Source organism: Eretmochelys imbricata, chromosome 5 (genome assembly GCF_965152235.1).
Source record: "Eretmochelys imbricata isolate rEreImb1 chromosome 5, rEreImb1.hap1, whole genome shotgun sequence".
Lineage (NCBI taxonomy): Eukaryota > Metazoa > Chordata > Testudines > Cheloniidae > Eretmochelys > Eretmochelys imbricata.
The window spans coordinates 60,748,411-60,773,173 of NC_135576.1; the positions used below are offsets into that span (position 1 = coordinate 60,748,411).

General features: G+C 37.9%; 1 protein-coding gene across 1 annotated transcript in view; it reads right to left on the reverse strand.

The window, feature by feature from the left end:
* The window catches only part of MCTP1 (multiple C2 and transmembrane domain containing 1), a 440,685-nt gene that overhangs the window by 111,319 nt on the left and 304,603 nt on the right, over positions 1-24,763 (reverse strand). Inside the window, exon 15 of the mRNA XM_077816331.1 lies at positions 22,924-23,043. Within this exon, the coding sequence (XP_077672457.1) occupies positions 22,924-23,043 (120 nt within the window). The remainder of the gene's footprint in view (positions 1-22,923; positions 23,044-24,763) is intronic.

Sequence of the window (24,763 nt, forward strand, 5' to 3'; positions counted from 1 at the left end):
CACACAAAATAAAAGATTAGTTATCTGTAAGATAAGCAATATACATTATATAGAAAAAAATTATATTAAAATTCTTGTTGAGATTTTCACAGTTAACCAGTTTTTGAGAATATCTAATTCCTACAATGATGCCAATATTTTTTCCTATCTATATGGAATTGTTTTCTATGGTTAACTTTTTCTGCTACCATAAAAGTAAATAACAGCTATTTTTCAGAAATTGAACCTTCTGCTATATTTCAGAAATTGAACTATGTTAAATTATTTTGACAGTCATAACTATTGAAAGGTCACAGTTGTGGTTTTGGTCTCCCAAACCACTAACAAGCATCTAGACAAGAAATATATGTATCATATTAAATATTTCTTTAAACTATACCACCAGTATAAAATAAATGATAAGATAGGTCCCTTTACTTCAGTAGGGCATCATCATATGGGAAATTATTTATAAAAAGCTTAAATGTTCATCTTTTCCCAACAGCTTTGTTTAAGGTTATTAAAAAATACTTGGGAATTGTAATTTATTTTAAATATATATTTTAATTTCTATGTCTTGTACCGTTTGTATGCTGCTAGCTTGTCTTATGAAGACCTGATCCTGCAAACATTTACACATGTGAGTAGCTTTATTTATGGAAGAAATCACATTAATTTTAACAGAACAAAGTGTATTTGCAGGATCAGGCTCTCATATTACGAACTCTTCAGGATAAGAACCACATCTTTCTACGTGTATGTGCTTAACACACTGTGGACACTACAAGAATAAAAAAACAATACATAGTATTTTTTCATTAAATTAATTAATATTCAGACAAGCCAGGGATTTTAATACAAGAATGTTGTGACTTTTTCAAAAGGCAAAATGACTGTGATATTGGACTCCCCATTCCCTTTTACTGTCGGCTACATTTACCAAAGTAGTATAAAATGGACAAAAGATAGAGACCACTAAATGATCTTTATGTCGCACAGTAATGACTGAATTTGTTTTTCCTTCTAAATATAGAATTCAGTACTTTTGTATTTAAGGATACATTTTTATATCTACAATTACTAGAGCACATCGACTTGTCACAAGTACAATTAAATACATTTAATATAATTACAAGTGTCATAATTAGGATTATCTGAAAATAAGTAACATTTTGTTTCTCCAAACTGTTGTATAACTGTTTAGGTACAAATATTAAGACACACCTTTGCTTATATATATTAATTTCAAACTTCATAACTATTTGCCCAGTAGAGAACAACCAAACCCTTTACTTGAAATTTCCTGTAAGCACACTGGTTAAACTGAATTTCTGAAATTAAGTCAGGATGAATTATTATTTATACTAACATTAATTATAAGCTGTATTAATTTGAACAAAATAAGAAATGTGTTAATCAGAGAAAAAGGTCAGTACTAATGAAAGCTAAAGTATTAAAAGGAAATGCATAACTTTATTGCTTTAATTTTGGATGCCTGAAGATTAATTCTATTGATATTACTGAATATTGTAACTGATTTTAAAATGAAATACTGAAACAACAGCAGTTTGACAAAATTAAATCCTGAACTAGTCACAATTTTCTGATGAAAATTTGAACAATAATCTGTTCACTATCTGAAAATTATCAAATAACTATTCTTTTCCCCTTTTTAAAACTGAAAAACAGCAATTGTTGATTTTTATGAGATTTAACTGTATATAATAATATAATTGCATCACAATTAAATGAGCTGAATTCAATTTTAATTAAGGAGATAATCATGAATCATTTTTATTAGAAATGCCTCACTATAATTAAACTGTTCAGAGAACATTTTAATAGATGTTGAAGAGAGAATCATATAAACTGTGAAAGTATTTTCATAACAAATTTGCCCCAAAATTAATATTTAATTTCTTTAAAAATACCTTATACTTCCTATATAGCAGTCTGTAAATTATTTTAAGTTACCTTTCCCACTGATTGAACTTTTTCATATTTTATTAATTTAACCAAATCTGTAATGGTATCACAGTTAGTGCTTATGTTCTTGGGCTATAGAGAAACCTTAATAAGGAAAAAAGTTATTATCTGTCTGATTAGGCAAATTAAATTTTAAATCATATGTCCAAGTTTTATCAATTACTTGTGTGGAGCCAACAAACATGCAAATATTGAGCCTTATTTTAGCACATAAAATAATTCCGAGGTATTGAGATATTTTTTCCTGATCAGATTTTAGCAGCAAGACTGGATTTCCCTAAAAGGGTGGGTTGGGGGGCACGCCTGTGTATCACAGGTATGGGGAAAAAATGACATATGGTCATATCACCCAAAATTGGCTAAAATAATGCTTCCAGTAAGAAAAAAATAAAAATAGCAAAACTAGTTTTATATGTAAGTACTTATTCCTAATTCAGTGAAACATACGTAGAAAATTTATGAATTTTAAAGATAAAACAGTATTTCTCTAAATCTGCTATTGCTTTTTTTTTTTTTTAAAATATATATATATATATATATATATATATATATATATATACATATATATAGTCGGATTCTACTTATGCTTCCCCATCGTCCTGGCACTCGACGTGCACTGTGACTAAAAATTCTTTCCTGTTTTGTACTGTTATAACATTATCTCCCACACATAGTTTCTGTCTTGCAGGAACAATAGTATCATTCTTTCTTTTGTTACATTTTCTGGAACATTCACAGACTTTTTTAGAAAACCAATGTAAAATAAATAAATAAAAGCATTTTCTTTATGAAAGCTCTATGACCTTTGGCATTATTCACTATTTAAAATCCCATAAAAGAATAGATAACAAATATATGACTCACAAATTATCAATTGTGAAAAATAATCTGGTGCAGAATTGCTGCACTAATGCAAAAAGATGGATTACTTGTCATAAACCAATAAAGCTTTTGTTTGTGAATTCAATATCTCATTTCTACTATTCGGGCTGGGTAACTTAAAATGATTTTTAAACCACATTATCTTTAAAAAATGCAACTGTTATAAAGGTGAACACTGAACTCCCTCCCCCCAACCCCCAACATAATCTGTCATTCTTGAAACAATTTATAGTTTGTATTCAGCCATTAGCTCTAAAAAACAGAGATTAAGTCACCAGGGGCTAGATGCACCATGAACAACCATACAGTACCGTACTTTAGAGATGGGTGAGGGTGTTAGTTCAACCATACAGGACTTAAAATGGTCTCAAAGATGTGCCAAGTCTGCCATTGCCAGACAACAGAATTTCATTAGTTCATAACTAATTTTAGAGCTCAGACAGCTTGTTTACAGGCATTTCTGATCCTTCCTTTCAGTTGGACAGAATATTTTTTCTTTTTCTTTCTTTCATTTTTTAATTCTAGAAAGTAGAAGTGGAATGGATGTCTGGGTAAAATGGTATGAATGCCAACCAGAGAGCTGTGCAGCATAGTGTCACCAGCCTGCTGAGAGGATATCTGGGAAAGGACCTGACATAACGCTCCCAACAAAGAGACTGTCATAACCCTACCCAACTGGCAAATGACAGCACCGCCAAAGTAATGAGTTAAAAAAAATCATCAGAAGATAAACCAAAACAAATGTATAGGATTTATTTTCACCCTGAAATGCACAGATATCCCTCATCCATTTCATGTACCCTTTTAGCCATGTATGTGCATTGTAGTTCCACTTCTTGTAGCACCATGATGTGAAAAGAATGTATATAGGAAAGTTATAGGAACACACCCTGGACGTATGAAGAGCTGATACTGCACTTACTGTTAGTTGAATTTGGGATTGCTATTTCAGAAACAACCCTCTATCACTTCCCCCTTTACCCAACTCAGAGCTTGCTACTGATTCCGTTTGAATCTATGATCTTGAATGACCCACATTACCTTAAGCCTTGGTCCCATCAAGTTTAGATATCTGATTTTAAATTAGTATTTTCACGTATAATCTTTAACTCTCTTTCATTGTGAGGGACAGTCCCACATTTTCAAAACAAATTCCATCTGTCTTACAATTGGGGGATACATGAAAATATATTGGATATTTTGAATAAAGCAACAGAAGGGCAGCTCAGTTATCTAGATATAGTGAGACACATTAACTAAGCAACAGATTCAGGTTCAAATCCTGGGGTCAGATTCTCACTCCCTGATCTCAACTGGGATTGGGAGCATGCCTGTAGGTGACATGTTCTGCACTTAAGAGTGGAAAGAGGGACAGGGCATTAACCACATTGTCACTCAATAATGACAGCTGCTGGCTGATCAGGAACCACATTAACTAAGCTCTTAACTTTAAACTTTGCAAATTACTTAGGTCAAACTTGTGAAATGGCTTGAACAAGTGAACATGGCCTCTGGATTTCTTATTATCTAATCAGAATTAAAGGCACTGATCAACTACACAATCAAAAAATAAGTTGTGCTGTGATAAAACACTGTTGATTGAAGTTGACCAGCTTGTACAATTACTCAGGCACTGTTTTGCAGGTGCTGTACTTTTCCAATAATAAAACAAAACAAAGCTTATGGACAACTAATGTTATTATTTCATATCAAATGGTTAACCAGAGCCAACCAATAAATGGAAAACTTACTTAAGCAATTTAACCATTTATTTATTCTGCAAAAGCGTAGACTATACAAACAACCCATGAACTTTATCCATTTATTGGGGAAAAGAAAAAAAAAGTAACTAGGTCCGTATCTAAGCTTAGCCTCATGAAGAATTACTTTACTATGGTCTTTATTGTAATTCTTGACTGGCTAAGCTCTAAGTCAAAGACAACCTGCATATTTACTTTCAGGAAACTTGTAAGTTCACCACGTGCACAATTTAGACAAAAACCTTCCTTCTTCAATCTACTTTTAAGTTAAATTCAAAACAGGTGTTTAATGCTAAAGCTGTAACCAAAATATTTCCCCTTATAACCTATGACTCTGATAAGGCCTCCTTCGGAAATATAATGGTTACACATCCCTTTTATGGCTTTAACAAACCCCTATTTTCTCTCTTCTATCCATACAATGTAGAGTCTATTTGCACCCATTCAGTACTAAATTACAGATAAAGTTACAGCAAATTTGTTTTCTCAAAAAAGCAGTGAGGCCTAATATCCCTTGAGTAATAACAGACTTGTCATTCATTCAGAAGTAGAACTAGCATAATTTTCTCTCAGAAACAAACTCTACTTCCTGTGACAATGGAACTGTTCTTAAAACTCTGAATGGGATACAGCTCAATTTGCAGGTGTTCAGGTAGAAAGGCAAGAAGGCATTTGACCCGCAGTGGGTAATTGTTGCTGTGGTAGGTAACTTCATTCTGTTCAGTTATATCATTCTATTAGACGGGGCTGTCAGGGTTTTCAGCTCTGAATTAGTGAAGTATGTTCAAGTGAATCCGTAATTTATACAGATATATCTCATTCATTCTGGTGATATAAAGATACATACCAGCTAGGCGCAGCTTTGGAATAAAGCAAGAGATGTTGTAAGAGAGCAAAATAAACCATCCCTCTATGTGAGCAGAACAATTATGTAATAATTACCTAATAGATTCTTAATTTCATTTTCCAACTTCTCTAATAGAGTGTGATAACAAATAGATTTTCTGTGTTTTACTGAAGTTGCTTTATGCAATGTTAATATCTATTTCACATGAAGTAGGTACACAAGTGAAACACTAAAAATAGGATACGTATTTAAAAATGTGGTCACCCTTTTTAGCATACTCAGAGGAGGGCTCCCCAGCCAGCAAGCCAGAACCTTTAGCCAGTTTTTTTTAAATATTAATCCAATTCTAAATAGGTAATAAGTAATGTACAATGTAATATGTTAAATGTTTTATTGTAACTTTAATATATTTTTAAAGGGCACTATTCAGATTGATTTAACCTTATAATTCTATTACACATAGAAACACAATAGAAAACATTTAAAATATAAAATTTAGAAACCTAAAAAGGTTACATTAATTAGCTGTATTTTAAAAAACTAAATTCTCTAAAATATTTAAAATTTCTGGTGTAAAAGTACTTTCTAAAAGATGAAAATCAAAGGCATTTAGGGACTGAATGCTAAGAATGCTGTTGGTATGGCCTTATGCTGTTAATCATTATCTTGGGGAAATTATAATCTGTTTCATATACTATCACATTTTTATTAACTCATAATCCCTTTGCTAACAGTGCTGCATTAAGCAAGTAATAATTAAGAGGGCAGCAAATATTAAAAATGCCTACTTTTAATCCTTCAGGCCTCTTAAAGGGATACAGTGTCTTCTAGCATTAGAGCTTCTTTAAGGACAAACAGATAAACTTAATATTATATCTCAAGCAGATACTGATAATATATACATTACCAAGGAGGCTTAAATAATAATTACTAGTATGCATTATACCATCCTTTACATCTGTTAAGGGAACTGCTTATTTTAAATTACAATAAATGTGCCTTCCCTGGCGATTTAAAGGTTTGTAGTTCTTGGAAATAGGGTTCAAAATGGGCCTGAGTAAGCCTCTGTCTTCTGGTTTGCGACTGATGCTCATGCTGTTTTATACTGTTGACAGAAACATTCCATTTGGTGTTCACTCCACCGGGTCTTAGGCACAGCAAATGGAGGATCACAAACAATAAGGCTTCAGAAGTGGACTTAATGATGAGAGATGGTGGAATGGGAGCTGCTCAACTTCCTTAGCAGAGAGGGAGAAAATGAGGTTTATAGAATGCTGCTACCTAAGCTATCCTGTAAGTTGTTAGAGGTAAGAAGGAAAGAACCACTGAACAACCTTACAGAAAGTGAAAGAGTGAGAAAGAGGAGATTCTCCCTCCCTTATAAAGGTCAGTACACATGAAAGAGCCCCCAAGAGAGAGAAGACAGAAATGTTAACACAAGCTGATATTAAGAGGAGACTAAAACTGAAGTGAGAATCTCATAGCAGAAGAAGGGTAGAAGATATACTTCATAAGAATATAAATGTGTGGCATGACAAGAGCTATTAAGAAAGAAGCCCAGGTTCATTCAATGCTACTGTTGTTACACTACAGATCTGTCTTCAGCTTTACACTTTTACCTATGAAGTTATGATGAGCCTTCAAAAGAAGTTTATTGCATGTGGAGGATCACAGTGGTATATGTTAACTGTGACTCAAATGCATTTCCTCAACATGCTATATCATTTATTGTAGTGACAGATGCAAAGATATATGCAGTGTAACCACATATAATTGGTTTCATTTCTTTTGAATTTTTTCTTTGCTAGTTTTTTTTAAATGGAGTAAGGAAGTGTCTCTGTCTGCCATTAATGAACAGTGTCTAGTTAAAGAGGCTAGTCAATTAGAATCAGAGTACAGGCATGCCTAATCATGAATGCTATACGGTTATGGAGAGAAAATAATGTCTACTATACAGTCAGTGCTCTGTACTAATTACCCAAGAAGTTCCAAGTGCATAATACCAGTTAACACCACTCAACTTTGCAGAGATGATGACAGATATTGGGGGGATGGGGTGTTTATCTTATATAAACAAGACTAAATTTTTGCTTTTGCAGAATAGTTAATAAACTTTCATGTGCCTATTTCTAGGAAAGCAGTTCACATCCTGTAACTTTAGCATTGCTGTAATTCTGATGTTATTCATGGAAATATACAAATTTTTAAAGATTTGTAAAGCAACAGAAAAATCTAGTAAGAAGAAAATCCATTCTGTATCACATGCAGTAACTTGCCTTACACTTATTAATCCTTCTTTGGGATGCAGGGATGCAACCCCATTGCTCAGAGTGTCTCTAACCTTTGAGCGTCAGAAGCTGGGACTGGACGACAGGAGATGGGATCACTTGATAAATTGTACTAGTCTGTTCATTCCCTCTGAAGCATCTGTCAGAAGACAGGATACTGGCTAAATGGACCATTGGTCTGACTCAGTAAGGCCATTCTCATGTTCGTTAGCTAAGATCCTGTTACTGATCACTAAACTGAGTTATCACCACTGCTCCACTCCATAGTTATTCCAGAACTATGTTAGTCAAAATAAGTAAAATATAAAACTGGGCTAGAAATAAAACGTACATTCCTAGTTCCAAACAGAAACTGTAGTACCATATCAGAGACAGACTTCAAAATAGTTCTCAATGTAACATGGTTTTCATTTTAATTTAAAATCTAAAAGGGTTAAATAAACTAATGAAATGATTTCTTGTATGACTTGTAACCACTTGCCAAATATAGCCATTTCACTTCAAGGTCAGTTGCAATTTTTTGCTCTTATGGAAGGTGAATCACTTAAGCTTGACACTCAGCACATACTCTACACACCTGTAGCTGTCTAACAAAACTAGTTCCATGTATTGAAAAACTGTATAGATGATATTATTTGCTCTAATCCTACTAAACAAAAAGGAGTTTAAAGGCACTCTTTATTGCTCTTTACAATGCTGTAACCAGTATAAGATATTAGTCTATAAGACTGGGCACAGCATGTACTCAGCCTTCATCACTGACTACAGACAGAAAACACAAAGTTCATGTTAGCACTCTCCTGTATGACTTTGCCAGACCACCAGTTTGGCTTGTAATTAAGGAATTTAAGTAAATACCCTGCCTCGCCTACAATCTGTTTAATGAAGCCTTGTCAATAAGAATTGCAGCTGCTGTCTGGGGTCCACAAAAGGCAGCCCTTGAAGATCTGAAAAGAAAAGGGGGGCGGGAGGAAACAATGTGGATGGATAGCTCAAAGAAGCATCAAGGTAACCCTTTTCCTCATGAAAGAGGCATAATACTAGTCCTTTAAATATGGAAAACAGCCTGCTCTTGAAAATAACAAAATATCCCATTTTAACATTACTAAAATATATAATAAGTATTATAGTTAGTAATGTGCCAGCAAAAGTCTGCTTACATTTTAAAAACGAAATGAAACTGATGTACATAAACTTTAATCTAGCAGAAACAGGTATAACAAGATTCAATGGTTGTAAACTTTGAATCTAGATAAATTCAGTCTAGAAATAAGGAGCACATTTTTAACAGTGAGGGTAATTAAGTATTGGAGCAATTTACCAGGGTTGTGGTAGATTCTTTATTGCTGGTAATTTTTTAAATCAAGATTGGATGCTTTTCTCAAATATATTATAGTTAAAACAACAAAATATAGTTCAGGTGTTATAGTTCAAACAGGAATTAATTCGGGGAAGTCCCCTGGCCTGTGTTATACAGGTCAGAATAGATGATCACAGTGGTCCCTTCGGGCTTTATGATCTATACATTTCTCAGGTGTTCCCTAGCTTTACTATACATATTATTATCTTGTCCGTATGATACTAAAACAGAGTCTTTGTAATACTCTTATCACATCAATATTACATTTATCTATCTTGTACTAATCAAAGGAACTCTTCCTATATTAGTGTTTTCCTTTTATGAGAAAGTCCCTCTGATTAAAATAAACAAATGGAGCAATATTTTTCTGTCTGTAGTCAAAGCTGGCATGCTGATACATAAAATTTTCTTAAACTGCATGAAGCAATTTTATTTTGAGCTTATTCCAACTGAAATAAAAATTAGACTTTTAATGATAGAAGGTGCATCTTATGCAGAAGAAAGCAAAGTTGTCAAGAGATAAGGGAAAGCTTGTCAATCAGAGGGAACCAGCCATCTCTAGGGTAGAAAAAGCCACCCACGGCTGACCATCTAACTGCACACTTAATAATCTGCAGGTTCCAAAGCAGATGGGGAGGGGGGGAGATGAGAAGAGGGATGGATGGGTTGCATCTGCCTTCACTCCAATATCCTGCTGTCTTTAGAGGTACAGAGAATGGACCATACCTTCTCCATGACAGTTCTGCTATTTCTTGAAAAGAAAGGCCACAAATAGCTATCACATTGGTCATCCTCTTGCTGTCTCCAAAGTGAGAAGTGAGTTGTCAAGCTGTCTATCTGCCCCAATCACGCCACCTTTGGAAAGGGAGCATATACTTGGCCTCTCCCCAAACACACCTGGTGCATGTGCCAAATCATGCAGACTGTAACAATGGTTACCTAAGATATTCATTGAGGCTTTATTTATCAACATAAATAAAAGCAAATGAACACTAGTTCAGTTAGGCATACTGTATGTGCTGAAATAATGATGTTATGGATTAGTAGGGAAAAAGTGACCATGAGAAAACATGTTTAATTATTATGTAAAATACATTCTAATATAAAATGTTTTAAAACCATCAAATCTTAGTATATTCAGAATGAAACCAGCTTTTCTGTTCTTAATTCTTCCCATTATGTTCAGGTATTGTAGCTAATAATATCACCCACTATTCTTCAGCCCCTGATAAAAACTGACTACGTAGACATAAGCTTATATATACCTAGATTCAATGAGGTGCATTAGAAATAGAATTGTAACCTTAATTCTGAACATTCTATTTTTATGATTTTCTGGTATATCAAAAGTTTAAAAGCTTCTAAATCCTGTTTTCATTAGTTCGCATTTTCTGACTAGCATACAATACAACTGGTTTTGTAATGACTGTACACAAATTAAAGGGGGGAGGCAATATTAATAAATAAAAAGATAATAATTAAAGCCAACAGGCCTAAGCTTACAAGTACTGTTCTAGTTTGGTTTGTATTACAGCCATGCACAAGCCCAATGGGCCAAAGGCTAGGACACAACACAGAGCCTGAGTGGATAGTCTGTGATCTAGATAGTCTAGAGATCAGAGTGGATTGGAGTGAAGGAATCCTCCCCTCTGCCAAGGAATGGCAGCAGAAACATTCCACAGTTGCACTTGAAGACTTAGGGTTACAACAGCTACTCCTGCTGCTATGCTTCATTTCTGTAGATGAGAATGGCTGACGGATCGTCAGGCACGATCTACCAGCCCTGTAAGCTCCTCTCCCCGAAACCTAGAGTGGTGCACGGACAAGTTCTCCAAACTCGACCCGGTCCAGGAGTCTGGAAGTCACCATCCCAGGGCAGTTCACATGGCAGGGCTTCCCAGGAGCCACAGCCTCTGGGAGCTTTGGCAAGTGCTGAATGAAATTGACCTTCAACATGCCACAGCAGCAGTTAAACAGATATGAATGTCCATTTCACATAGCACTTCCTGGTCCAGGGCAGCACATTTCATTTTGGAAATACCATGTGATGGAATTTATAGTTTAAGATAAATTAGGAAACCAGTGGTTTTGATTGATTCAAAACTAAACCAAACTTTGAAAAGTCAAAACTTCTCTGAAACTGAAAGTCACAACTTTCAGCCAGCTGTGCTGCAAGCACCTCAAATCCTGCCTAAAATTTTGCAGGACGACATAAATTTTGGTGAGTCTTCTGAAGCCATGAACAGGATTTAGACAACCGTGGGTTCTATCTGCTTTTAAAAAGGAAGAAGCTGATTCTTGTGATTTCCTTCCCTTTCCTTATGATAAGGCTGAAGCTGGCAGAGCTGAGAGACTGTTGGACATGCATGTGCATGCTGTCATAAATGAATCCATCACCTGAGTTTGTCACCACTGTATCATTCTGCTTTTGCAGAATTCTCTTTTGAAAGCTGATAGTCTTGTCATCAACAGGAACATTTTTTTTTTTTTAAGTTATTTTCAGGCTACAGTAGGTTGCATTATCAACCACTTTGACAGTGCCCCTTCCCATCAGTTTTTGGACAGGAGGCTTGCAAGAGGGAATCTGTTGTTTTGGGGTGGCAGATGGGAGTGAGGAGCCAATCTCTAAATCAAAGTGTGTCGAAATAAATATTTTTCTACAAATAATTTCCTTCCAATTTTGCAGACTTCTATATACAGATTTAGCCAATGCAATTTGAAGTTAGTTATATAATAGGCCCTCAGAAATTGGATTGATAATGGAAACATCCACTGACCATTAAATACAGCCACAAGTTTCTATTATGTATTTGCAAAGCCAAAACAAGAGAGAAATAGTTAAGATAATGCGCACACGTGCATGTGAGCGCTTCTGTTGATATAGCAACCATCTCTCTTCCCAAATATAAAACTCCTTTTACAAAAGCAACCATTGAAAATGCTGGGCATTTTGGGGGGTGGGGAAACAAAATGTGTCATGTCATTTGAAATAACATAGTACAGTTATTTCTAATTTCTTATTCCTTATTCTAAAGCCTATCTCCTTTTTCTGTCTTCTTTTCTTTTAAATAGCATTATAACATTGCTACTTCATTGACTAAGTCTGAGAGGACTAACACTTCATGAAGGGCCTGCTCCTCTCAGGAAGTTATTATGCCATTTACATACACCAATTGTGTGATGTTGGAAGAAAAAGAAAAGGTGAAATAGATCTGAACAATGACCTAACTTGAAGGTAACATTTAATCAGAGTTTAAAAGTTCAAGAAAGAACAATTCCCCTTGTCTGACATATGCAAAGGTATGGGGAGTCAGCATAGGAAGAAGAGGATAAGTGCATAGAAAACCTTCCTGTGCACTGGAAAGTGGAGGTGATCATGGAATCATAGAAATGTAGAACTAGAAGGGACCTTGAGAGACTGAGGCAGGACTAAGTATACCTTAGACCATCCCCGACAGGTGTTTGTCTAACCTGCTCTTAAAAACCCTCCAATGACAAGGATTCCACAACTTCCCTTGGAAGCCTGTTCCAGTGCTTAACTATCCTTATAGTTAGAAAAAACTTTATAATATCTAACCTAATCTCCCTTGCTGCAGACCAAGCCCATTACTTCTGGTCCTATTTTCAGTGGCCATGCAGAACTTTATAAGAGCCCTTAACATATCTGAAGACTTATCAGGTCTCACACTTTGTCTTCTTTTCTCAAGACTAATCATGCTCAGGGTTTTTTTTTAAACCTTTCCTCATATGTCAGTTTTTCTAAACCTTTTATCATTTCTGTTGCTCTCCTCTGGACTCTCCAGATTTGTCCACATCTTTCTTAGGGTGATGGTGGCTCTAGACTTCCAAATGAGAAAGGAAACAAGTTCATTTTATGAGTAAGAGTAAAACATTCAAACTGGCAATTAAAGTGCTTTATTCAGGCCATTTTGGGACACCAAATACTTAGAGGATCAGATATTCCATAATATTTCATGTTCAATGTTCCTCTAAGTATAATATGTGGTTCCCTTTAGTTATTCTGTTATGAATTTTACTTTAAAGGCAAGGGGACATTTTTGATAATGTACATCTTAAACTTTTCATTAAACTACCAAATTTAAATTCTACCTTTTTGTGCACTCTGACATTTTTGTCTGGCATTTTCATTAATTTTGCGACATACATAAATGTAGCTGAAATGTTAACTGATCAATACTTTGTCTCTCTCATGTAGCACTAGAGCTCAGTTCCCGAAGGACCACGTAGCAGTACAGAAATTAAATGTGTAAAATATCAAATGTTAATGTTAAACACAGCAGCACTTACTGCATAACGACTGAAAAGGCTAAAACAATTCAAAATGGACAGATGGTAGCACAAATTATCTACAATCACATTTAAAGATTAAAGTTTGTCCTGTAAAATAATTCATTGACTCATACTGAAGTGTGTCCTTTTACTGATAGCTCAGTTGTCCAATTATTTTTGTGCTCATTACAGTGAGAAATGACAGTACTGAAACGAGACTGTGTACACTCCCTCCCCCCACATATGGCACCCACTGACATCCACAAGAACACAAATGTCTGGTCAAGAGGCTGATGGAAATTAGATCCAATTTAGTAGACATTTCATTGCCTACAGTAGATTACTCCAAAGAGAAACCTTGCCACTTTTGCATAGCATATGACTGTAGTACAATTCTTATGCATAAAACATTACGTATTAATTACTGAACTTAAGAAATGTGTTGAAATAATGTTAAAGGTCTCTCTTAAATATAGAAAACCTAAGAAATCTAAAGTGAAGGCTTCTACTCTGTATTGTGCTCATTTCCTTTTCGCCTGGGTGTTAGAGAAGAACAAGTACAGAAAGAGATCATATATTCTAGGTCCAATACCTATGCAAAACAGGGCCATTTTAGAACTGTAACATTAATTTGACACTATTTTTGTGTTTTGTCTTTAACAGTTGGAAAAGAACATACATTGGTAGGAGAGAGGGAGAACTTTGTCAATTTCAAATCTGCTGATATTTCAGATCCAAAGGCATATCATTGTAACCAGACAAAAAACGGTTACTAACCTTCTGTGACTGCTGTTCTTCAAGTTGTGTTGCTCATGTCCATTCCATGTTAGGTGACTCACAAGCAGTATGCCAGGGTATGGGCTCAGAGTTCATGGACATACTCACTGCAACACTGCTTTTCCGAACCCGGTCTCATCTCAAACCCGTTGAGCGATGGCATACTGGGAAGCAAAAGTACGCACCAATGACCAAGTTGCTGCCCTGCAGATGTCTTGGACTGGGACTTGTGTGAGGACTGCCACTGAAGAGGCCTGAGTTCTCATGGAGTAAGCAGTTAGGATGGTCAGAGGTTTGAAATTCGCCTGCTCATACCAAGCTCGAATACAGGTGGTTAGGTGAAGGGAGGTGAGATTCAGGTGGATCAGCCTGCCATGGTCTTCCGAGATCAGATCCGGACAGAGTGGGAGCGAAAGAAGGGGTGCTACTGAAAGGTCCAGCAGCTTGCCGAACCAGTGTTGCCGCGGCCATGCCAGGGCTATAAGAATAACTCTCGCCTTGTCCCGCTTGATATTCAGGAGGACCTTGTGAACCAGAGAGACTGGGGAAGCCTGGACTGTTCCCGTGTAGCGAGCAAAACTGATGGCAGTTCTGCTTCTGCTTGGTCGGGAACAGGTCTACATGGGGAGACCCCCACCTTTGGGAGATGAACCTGGCTATCTCCAAGTAAAGAGACCACTTGTGGTGAGAGGAAAAGGAACTGCTAAGGTAATCCACCAGTGCGTTCAGGGCTCCTGGAAAATGTGACACCTCCAGCTGGATAGAGTGCTCCACATAGAATTCCCAAAAGGAGGATGGTCTTCTGAGACAGAGCCGAGGATAAAGCATCTCCCTGTTTGTTAATATAGAACATGGCTGGGTATTGTCTGTCAGAACTTGCACCGCCTTGCCTGAGACCTAGGGGAGGAACGCTTGGCAAGGTACACCCTGAGTTCCCTGACGTTTATGTGCAGGGAGAGTTCTTCTTGGGACCACAGGCTCTGAAGCAGTTGAGATGGGCTCCCCAACCTAGGTCTGACGCATCTGAAACTAGGGACACTGACAGTTAAGGGGCAACAAAGGGCACCTCCTATTGTTACCAATCTCAGGTCCATCCACGAGTCCATGGAAGTGAAGACCAGGGGAGGAAGAGTGAACACAGAGTCTAAGTGGTGTCTGTTTGTGGTGTAAACTGATGCCAGCCACATCTGTAGGGACCTGAGATTCAGCCTTGCATGCTGGACCACGAAAGTACATGCAGTCAAGTGCCCCAGTAGCTTGAGGCAAACTTGGGCAGTTGTAATTGGGTGTACCATGACCTTGGATATCAGGTCTGACAGTCTGAAATTGGGTCTCCGGAAGGAAGGCTCTGGTCTGGATTGAGTCAACCATTGCCCTCAATAAATTATATTCTCTGAACTGGGACAAGAGTCGAATTTTGCATGTTTATCAGCGGACTCAGCGCTTAGAAGGTGACTTTGACCATGCTAATCTGGCCCACACATGAGTCTCTGACTGACCTTTAATCAGCCAGTCATCACCATCTGAGGAAGGCCTCTACTACTGCCACACATTTTGTGAAAACCTGTGGGGCTGCTGACAGGCTAAAGGGGAGAGCAGTGAATTGCTAGTGGCATTGGTTCACAATAAATCTGAGAAATCTTCTGTGGCCCCTGAAGATAAATGTGAAAGCATGCATCCTTTAAGTAGAAGGCAGCATACCAGTCCCCTGGATCCAGGGAGGGAATGATGGAGGTCCGGGAGACGCCATGGAACCTCAGTTTCTTAGATATCTGTTGAGGCAACCCAGATCCAGAATGGGCCAGAGACCCCATCTGGCCTTTGGGATTAGGAAGTATTGGGAGTAAAACCCCTTCCCTCTCAAGTCTTGTGGAACCTCCTCCACAGCCCTCATTCAGAGGAGGGATTGCACCTCCTGGATGAGGAATTGCTAATGGGAAGGGTCCGTGAAGAGGGGTGGGGGTGGGGGTGGATAAAAACTGAAGGGTATAGCCAACTGTCACCGTACTGAGCACCCAACTGTCTGATGTTATGCAGACCATGCTAGGCTGAAATGGGACAGATGGTCCAAAAAGAAGGGAAAGTCAGATCTGAAGTAGTGACTGGTATAGTGCCCTCAGGCACACCTTCAAAAGGCCCACTTTGGGCCTCCAGAGTATCTCTGGGCGGTTGAGGTGGACGGGAGTGGATGGCACCACCACTAACCTCTCCCTTTTCTTTTATGGGAATCCTCTCTCGGAGGCACCAAGCAACGAGGAGGCTGTTGGGGCCTGAAGTGCTTCCTGGAAGCCGACAGAGCATAAAGGCCCAAGGATCAGAGGAGGGCCCTTGGGTCCTTTAGACCATGAAGTCTTGTGTCCACCTGCTCCAAGAATAAAGAGGAGCCTTTGAAGGAGAGGTTTTGGATGGATTGTTGGACCTTGCGAAGAAGTCTAGAGGACTGAAGCCAAGAACAATGCCTCATGGTGACTGTCAAGGCCATTGTCCTGGCTGCCAAGTCAGCTGCATCCAGAGCTGCCTGGAGAGTGGTCCTGGCCACATTCTTATCCTCCTCCTACAGGGCAACAAATTCTGCCTTGAATCTTGGGGCAGAGATTTAGTTACAAATTATAGTCTTATCTCCCCAGCAAAGCTTGCTGGTTAGAGATACGTAGTTGAAGGCTATCTGTCGAATAAACCTTTCTTCCAAAAAGGTGCAGTTTCTTGGCATCTCTGTTTGGGGGCTAGCTCTCAACTGGACCTGCATGTCCCTCTCGTTACTGCTGCCACAACCAGGGATACTGTAGGGGGGTGTGAGTATAGGTATTTGAATCCGCTCACTGGCACATAATACTTCTTTTCTGCCCTCTTTGAGGTGGGGGGAAAGTGAAGAAGGAATTTGCCACAGGGCCTTGACCAGACATGTCACAGCCTCATTGATGGGTAAAGCCACCTTGAAGGAAACTGCTGCAGCCAGAATATCAATAAGGCTGTGTGATTTCTTTAAGCACCAGGTTTACTGCTACCCATTTGAGGAGGTCCTGATGGGCCATGAAGTTATTCTGCAGAAGCAGGCTACTGGGTCCTGCTATAGCCTCATCTGGGGAGGAGGAGGAGAAAGAGGCTTACACCAGAGGAGGGGCTCATTCCTCTTCCTCAAAATGTCCACAGGAGCCATATCCTTAACGTTGGTACTGGGGTCAGTCCCAGAGTTAGGGTCCGGTGCAGAGCAGGAAGGAGCAGTAGCCCGCTTCTCGGAATCCCCTGAGTAAGAGCAATGGGAGGAAGATCTGGTACTGGGAGAAACCCCATGGGTTCCAATAAAGCTACTATACTGGCCAGTGACCTGCTGGCCAGTGCTGGTGGTGGGACTGGCACCAAAATCCTGTGGCGCATAAGATGGGTACTGGTGGTGACCCTTAGGTTGCGCATAGGATTCCCCTTCAGACTCAGAGGAGCGATACCCAGATCTGCTTCTATGTGGTGCCAGTGGTCTGGGGACTGGCGGCAGACTGGAGATGGTCAGGATGACGTGATCAGGGCCTGCTTGCTTCTCGAAGGTACCAGGAAGGAGCTTGAAGCTCCTTTGTTCTTCCTGTTTCTGGTCATCAGAGCTGGCACTGGAGTTGGGGTGTATCAGGAGAGATAATAAATTCCTGGATGCTGAAAAGACTCCGGGGTCAATGGGATAGTCAGACTGCTGACGCCATGGTGACTTCCAGATGTCAGGGAAGATACCGCACTGAACTCAACGCTCTAGGTGGAATCAACGGTGCCATTCGTGGGGCCGGGAGTGGAAAAGTGGCTCAGCATGGGTCTCACTGCATTGCTTTCCCCCAGCTTGTCCTTTTGGTGCACCAGCGAGCACCCTTTGTTGGTACACTGCTTTTTGTGTTTCTTCCTCAGCACCAGAGATGGTGAACAGTTTCCAGAAGAGCATGGTGCCGGAGGAGCACTTCACACCAATGCCAAAGTGCTCGGTGCTGAATCGGAGCAGCTCGGCTGAGGTGGGCCTGATGGTGGCTTCCATAAGGACAGCCTTCAACCTGATGTCTCAGTCTTTTTTTAGTGTGGGGGTCTAAAGTCCAGACAGATCTGGCACTTGTCCCTCATGTGAACACTTCTAGCAGCTAGAGTGTGTGTTGCTCGTAGGCACAGGTTTGCCAGAGGAGGCATGAAGTTTGAAGCCCAGAGACCAAGGCATGTTCTCCCCCCTGGGGTGAAGATGTCCCTCGACGATAGAGATCTATTTACACTAAATATGTACACAAACACTAATTACAACAACAATATAGACTATACTATGATAAACTAAGAGAGTCCAAAAATCACTGGGAAGAAGCCTTGCTGAAGCAAGAAGGGTCTTCCAGCAACCATCACAGGCGGTAAGAAGGAACTGAGAGGGTGCATGGTCGGCAGCGCCCCTTATGCCAGCGAGTAAGCATGCGACTCCAGAGGGAGCTAGAGCTGGCCCGACGGATACCACTAAGAGAAAAATATCTGGCAACAGTGCACTTGGCACACACACACACCTAACGAGGAATGGACTTGAGGAAGCACTCAAAGAAGAAATTTATTTTTTTATGAGTTACTTATACATAAATGGGATATCCAGAGGCACTGCCTTATTAATTTAAAAGCTACGTTTTTGGAATAAGAGCTTGTATATTATTTACTGTTCAAAAATAAAGTGTCCCTCCAATACTGTTATATTTATTGTGACATATTGAGGCACGGCTAAAAAAAGAAAGTGAGCTAAATCCCTGAACTCCCATTGAAAATAATGGTACTCAAAAGTGCAACAGAGACCTGGAAAATATTTAGTATAGGTGATGCTTGAGCCAGAATTCCTCAAGCTTGACTTTCAGATCCCAGACTGAATTTGTAAAACTGGGAGTTAGATAAAATGTATTCTTACTTACAAACTGAGCAAATGTTATTGGAAATTCTTGAGAAAAAAAATAAACATGGAATTCCATGATGACACTTTTACAAAGTCTTTTTCATAGTATCATTACATTCTAAAGTTCATCAAGCAATTCAGTTCTGGCGCATAAGGAATCAGAAAGCATCCACTGAAAACTTCTGAATTCTCTGAGATGAGCATTCTGGCTGACAAAATTTTAAGTGTTTACTATTAAACCTACTGACTTTGAAAAGTGCCCCAGTGAACACTTCAATGTGCAAAAAGCCCAGAGTGAATACCTGTAGCTTATTATAGCATCATAATATTAATTAAGGGTCTGCATGTCTTTCCATTCTAAAGTCTATTTCTCAGTGGTGTTCCTTTAACTTCATAGTTAAAATTCTGACTCCATCTCTAAATTTAAGTTAAATGAAAGTTAAGCTAGTCCTCTGCGAGTGAGAGAGAGAGAGAGAGTGTGTTTTTGGGGGGAAGAGGAGGAGGAGGTGGAAAGAATGGGTATTTGTGATTTTTTTAAAACTTTTGTTTATTCAGATGAGATGTTTGTGGATTATGATGTGAAAAATCATACCTAAAGTATTTCACTTTTGTAAAATTATTCTGAATCTTTATTTTAACACTATTAAATACAGCTTGGTCCAGAAACTCCATGTTGGGTTTTGCTGTTGTCTTCTAAAAGGATTGGTGTTGGTTTTTTGGGAATGCTGAATGTTAATTTTAAACTTTTATTGTAAAACATTATTTTCTTTTCTGCACATGGAGCTGGGAACCTGGAAAACCCTATTTTTAATCCCTGTTACTGATTTACTGATTCTGACACTGATACTGATTTATTCTATGGTCTTTGGAAGTCCTCAAGGGCTATGGTTTGTAAAGGACTTTGAAGCTGAAAAGTGATATATATGAGGTAAGAATTATTATGAATTGATTTCCAAAGGGAGTGTTGAATAATGGTACTACCTTAGCACAAGACAACACAATACCACCAACTGAAATAAGTCACACTTTCACAAGGCTGTGCAAGATTTTGCCGGGACCCAAGGAAGCTATGAAAATCCCAGCCACCATCTTGAAATGAAAACTCCACAGCCCTGCAATCCCTTTTTGAAGTTCTTATAGCTTTGGTTTAAGTAACAAATGTCTATTTTATGATAGGCAACATTACAAATGCTTTTTGAAACCGAGGGAGAATGGTTCACAAACACCCATAGGGACTTGCTCCTCAGAAAGAGAGATTCCAAAATAGCAGCCATAGCTGACACCCGCTTCTGCAGGGCAGGACCACAACACATTTAAAGTCACAACACTGAAATTGGTACTGCTTATCAACATCTGTTCCTAAAGTCAATCTAATTATGAACCAATTCTCTTCTGTGCAGAAGAAAGAATTGTGTTGGTGAATAGAAAAGAAAGTATATTGTTATATAACCAGAAATATGTTTTTACTGCAATGTACAATAGCTAGTGTTAAAAAGTATGTATATTATGGCACTAAAATAAAAGATCTGTATTTATCTATTCTCAGCTGCTTGTTATGATTGCTTCTGGTCATACAGAATTTGTTCTGTTAAGATTTAATGGTGACCCAGCTTTCTTGATGGTGATAGCAGTGCACCATGAGAAAGACTGGCAAGTGAAGTAGACTCTACCAATGACACACAAAGCAGGATATCACTCCTCTTTCCTGTCTTCTATTGATATTAAAGTGGAGTTCCAAGTCAAAAGGAAAACTGAACAGATGTGTATGTATTAATCCTAATAGCAATACAACTAGTACAAAATGCTGCAGCACGTCACCTCTGCAACACAAGCTACTGTGAGCATATCAAACCCGTCCTCCACTCTCTACACTGGTTTTCCATAGAATTGCGAATCAAGTTCAAGGTCTCAGTCCTTATCTTCAAAGCACTCCATTTCCTGTGCCGAGGGTACCTAAGAGACTGTCTGAAGGACAAAGACAGTAGTCAACAACTTCGCTTCTGTAGCACAATGGAACTCTCAACATTAGGAGTAAAGCTTGTCTGTGTAGGAGACAGAACCTCAGACCAGAGGTGGTCCGAGACTGTGTAATGAACAACCCCGGGAACTAAGGATCATCACAAAGCCACTTTTGCTCCCAGTGCAAGGCACATTTCTTTTACATCTCTAATGTAAACACACAGCAACAGGTATACTTATTTAATAAATAAATGAATGAATAAAAACAACAACAAAAACTTTTATCAAAACAAGACATTCCTCTGCACACACCTCTCCCTTTGAAAAGAGGATGAGAGAGCAACCAACACATGGCAGATGTGGTCATGATACTTAATGCATTACTGGAGAGGGCTCAGGTACTGTGACAACAAGTGTGATATAAGAACTTATATAGGATAGGATAGAGCCTTATGGAGAAATGTGCATTATCCTAAAAGTTTTATCATTCTGAACTCAAACAATGAAGTACTAAAAAGGATATTTAAATTATTTTAGATAGCAGGATAAGTCAAAAACAGCCAAGGAGTTCAAATACACACTGACCATTTGTGCTACAACCATATCTTGGGGCACAGCTGAAGCCCCCTCCACCTCTGCTGGAAGCTGCAACCAAGAAAAAATTCACCTTCTAGGGGTAGTGGTACTCCTGCTGTCCTCTGCCAGGAAATAACTTTAAATTTTAGCCATCGTATGAAAGGAGCCCTGTTAGCAGATGCTCCCTGGAAGATACATTAATTCAGTGCAGCTCCAAGATGCCAGAGGCAGCTCTTCCCACTTTGTGAGTTGCAACACATGGCTCCAAGGCCCTCAAAAAAGTGTGTGTTGCACACACGACTATTGCTACAGCTGGTCTTCTCACCAGCCGAACCCAATTAGTGAATCTGGCCACCTATTGATAGCTCATGTACTGTAAAATGAAAAGAAACAAGAAAGGCACATACATTGTGTCCCCTTAGTAAATGTTGAGTTTTAACTTAGTATTTTCCAGTTTGGACAAGCACGAGTAAGTTCCATGGGATCACTAGATGCAGAACTGTGGCCAGAATTTGGTATCTGGTGATTTTTAAAAATTGCAATTTAACTGGCAGATTACATTTTATCTAAAAAGGTGCTATTGGTATTTAGGGATGCTCACTTTTTTTAAAAACAATTTTAAAAGTATAATTTTTTGTTAAAAGATGAAGGAGCTGATCCCAATGTAATGTACATTTATTATTGATGATGCGTACTAAAAATTCTTATGAAAGCTCTGCCACCTCACTGTTTTCATCCATTTTTATTTCAAAGAATCAAAAGCATTAAAAACAATTTCTAGACTAATTGTGCCATATTCAGCAAATTGATCAAACTGAAGTCAATGGGGCTATTTGTGAGGGTAAGAAGACTAGGGTCCGGTCCACAGTTTACCAAACTGTGTTTTTCTTATATCACAAACTAGTTTTATTTAAAAAAAGAAAAGGAGGACTAGTGCCACCTTAGAGACTAAACAATTTAAATAAAGGGGTTAGTCTCTAAGGTGCCACTAGTCCTCCTTTTCTTTTTGCGAAGACTAACACGGCCGCTACTCTGAAACCTAGTTTTATTTAGATAAGAACAAATTTGAGTATAAACTAGTAAGCTTTTCCTTCTTTGCACCCATGCAATTTTAAAATTAATTGTTTTTGAAATGAAAATTTAAAAACATGTTCTGTGACAGACACCTGGGTACAGCAGGTCCAATTTCAGCCAGGATTAAACGCGTACAGCCATTCTGAGGACTGGAGTTTATCATGGCATCTTTGACATTAACTTTAACTGCAGCTACACAAACACACAACTATGATTACAGAAGGTAATTAATAATTATATGAAGTATTACAAAATGATCATACCACAAAAGCAGCCAGACTCCTTTGGGGTGAATCCCAGTCAAAGCAACTGTTAACATAGTAGGCAGCATTTATGAGCACCATGACACATCGCTTCATGCGGATAAAGTTCCTTAATAGCAGCTGTGGGAAAGATGAAAAGATGAAAATATATTCAGAAAAAACAAGACTTCAAACTATCAAGAGAGCTTACAACATCTTCAAGCTCATTCTCATTAAAGCAAGTTAGTAAAGTTGAAAGAATATGTCAAGTTGTTTAGTTTACATATCTAGAATAATATCAGTATTTACTGAAGAATGGGAAGGGGAAGCAAATCTAGACAGTTATACAAATCAGTTTATCACCTGTTGAACTTAATTTTAACGTTTATAATTTTGAATGACATACAAATGTCTGTTTCTCCCAAACATTTCAAGATATTGTGTTTAAAAAATATAATAAAAAAGAACATGAAACATAATTTGCAAAAATTCAAGCATTATTTGGTCAGTGAAATTTGGGAGTTTTATTAAATATGTTGACAAATTTTTTCAAAATTGGGTACCTAATATTAGGTTTTTCAGACTACATTTAGGCACCCAAGTAAGTGGCTTGATTTTTCAAAAGTGCTGAGCTCTTGAACTCCCATGAGTTCAATGTTTTGAAAATCTTGGCCTTTGTTTTAAAAATTTGTGTTGTGGGCCATTGTGCACAAACTGTGCAAAATTATAGCTCTAATCGAACAGATCACCTATATTCAGTGCATCCAATTTTTTCCCCTTTGCTTTAGAATATCTTGCTATAGTTGCTTTTGCAGTCATCACGTATTTTATAGCATTTATCCCTGTAATCTTGACCATAAGAGGTCTTATTCTTATCTGCACAAAACTGCGTCATACGGAGATACAGGTTTCAATTCAGGGAGAAAACTCTTTAAATTACCTAAAATGATAATGAGCCCTAATTTATAAGAGAGCTGAATGTAGTAATGCATCATTTAATTTAAGTTAACACATTAAATTCATCTGTGAAAGTAAAATCCCACTGATCATCAGGAAATGTAGACATTTTAAAATGTTACTGTATCTACCGTTAATTCAAGATCTCCCTTTGTAATTTTTGAATAGCCCTCTTCTTTTATATGATGTATTATATTATAAGCTAATATCCTAAAACTAAAAGAGGGTATTTAAAGTTTATTGCCAACTGCAAGCAAGTACAATAACCATCATTTTCTGTTATGAAAGTGGGGAGAACAGCGAATCTTGAATAAAAGGCCTTCTTGTTTGTTTGCTGTAATAATGAGGAAAAAATGCAGCTCTAGAAACTGCTTTCCTTACAATAGTGAAGACAGACGGTATTTTGCCCTTTACAATCTCTTCAGTGAAATACAATGGACAATGCATATATAATTCATGTGGCAGATATTGCAAATCATATTAATGTTTATGAAAGCTCATTAGTATTTGAATAGCCTAGGGTCTGACAAAATAAAATTGTTTAAAACCTCTCCCTTTCCCACCACAAACAACAACAAAAACTCTACTCCTCACAGCCCAACCAAATACCCAACTCTACATAACTAAAATACAGTACTGTCGAAAGTGAAAAAAAGTTATATCAAATATAATTGAGGACAAAAACGGAAGATGTGCCTTTAAAATAATTATTACCAGAAAATATCGTAACCATATGAGGCAAAAATATTTGCAAAGGAAAAGGGGACACAGTTTTCCCAATTGGATGGCCCTGAAAAGTTATAGATTATTTGATTTTGGTAGTCTCATTTGAGATTCTAATAGAGCACAACACTTAAAACCTAGCTAAGAGAATGTTAATACTCTCCTTTCCCCCACAAACAAA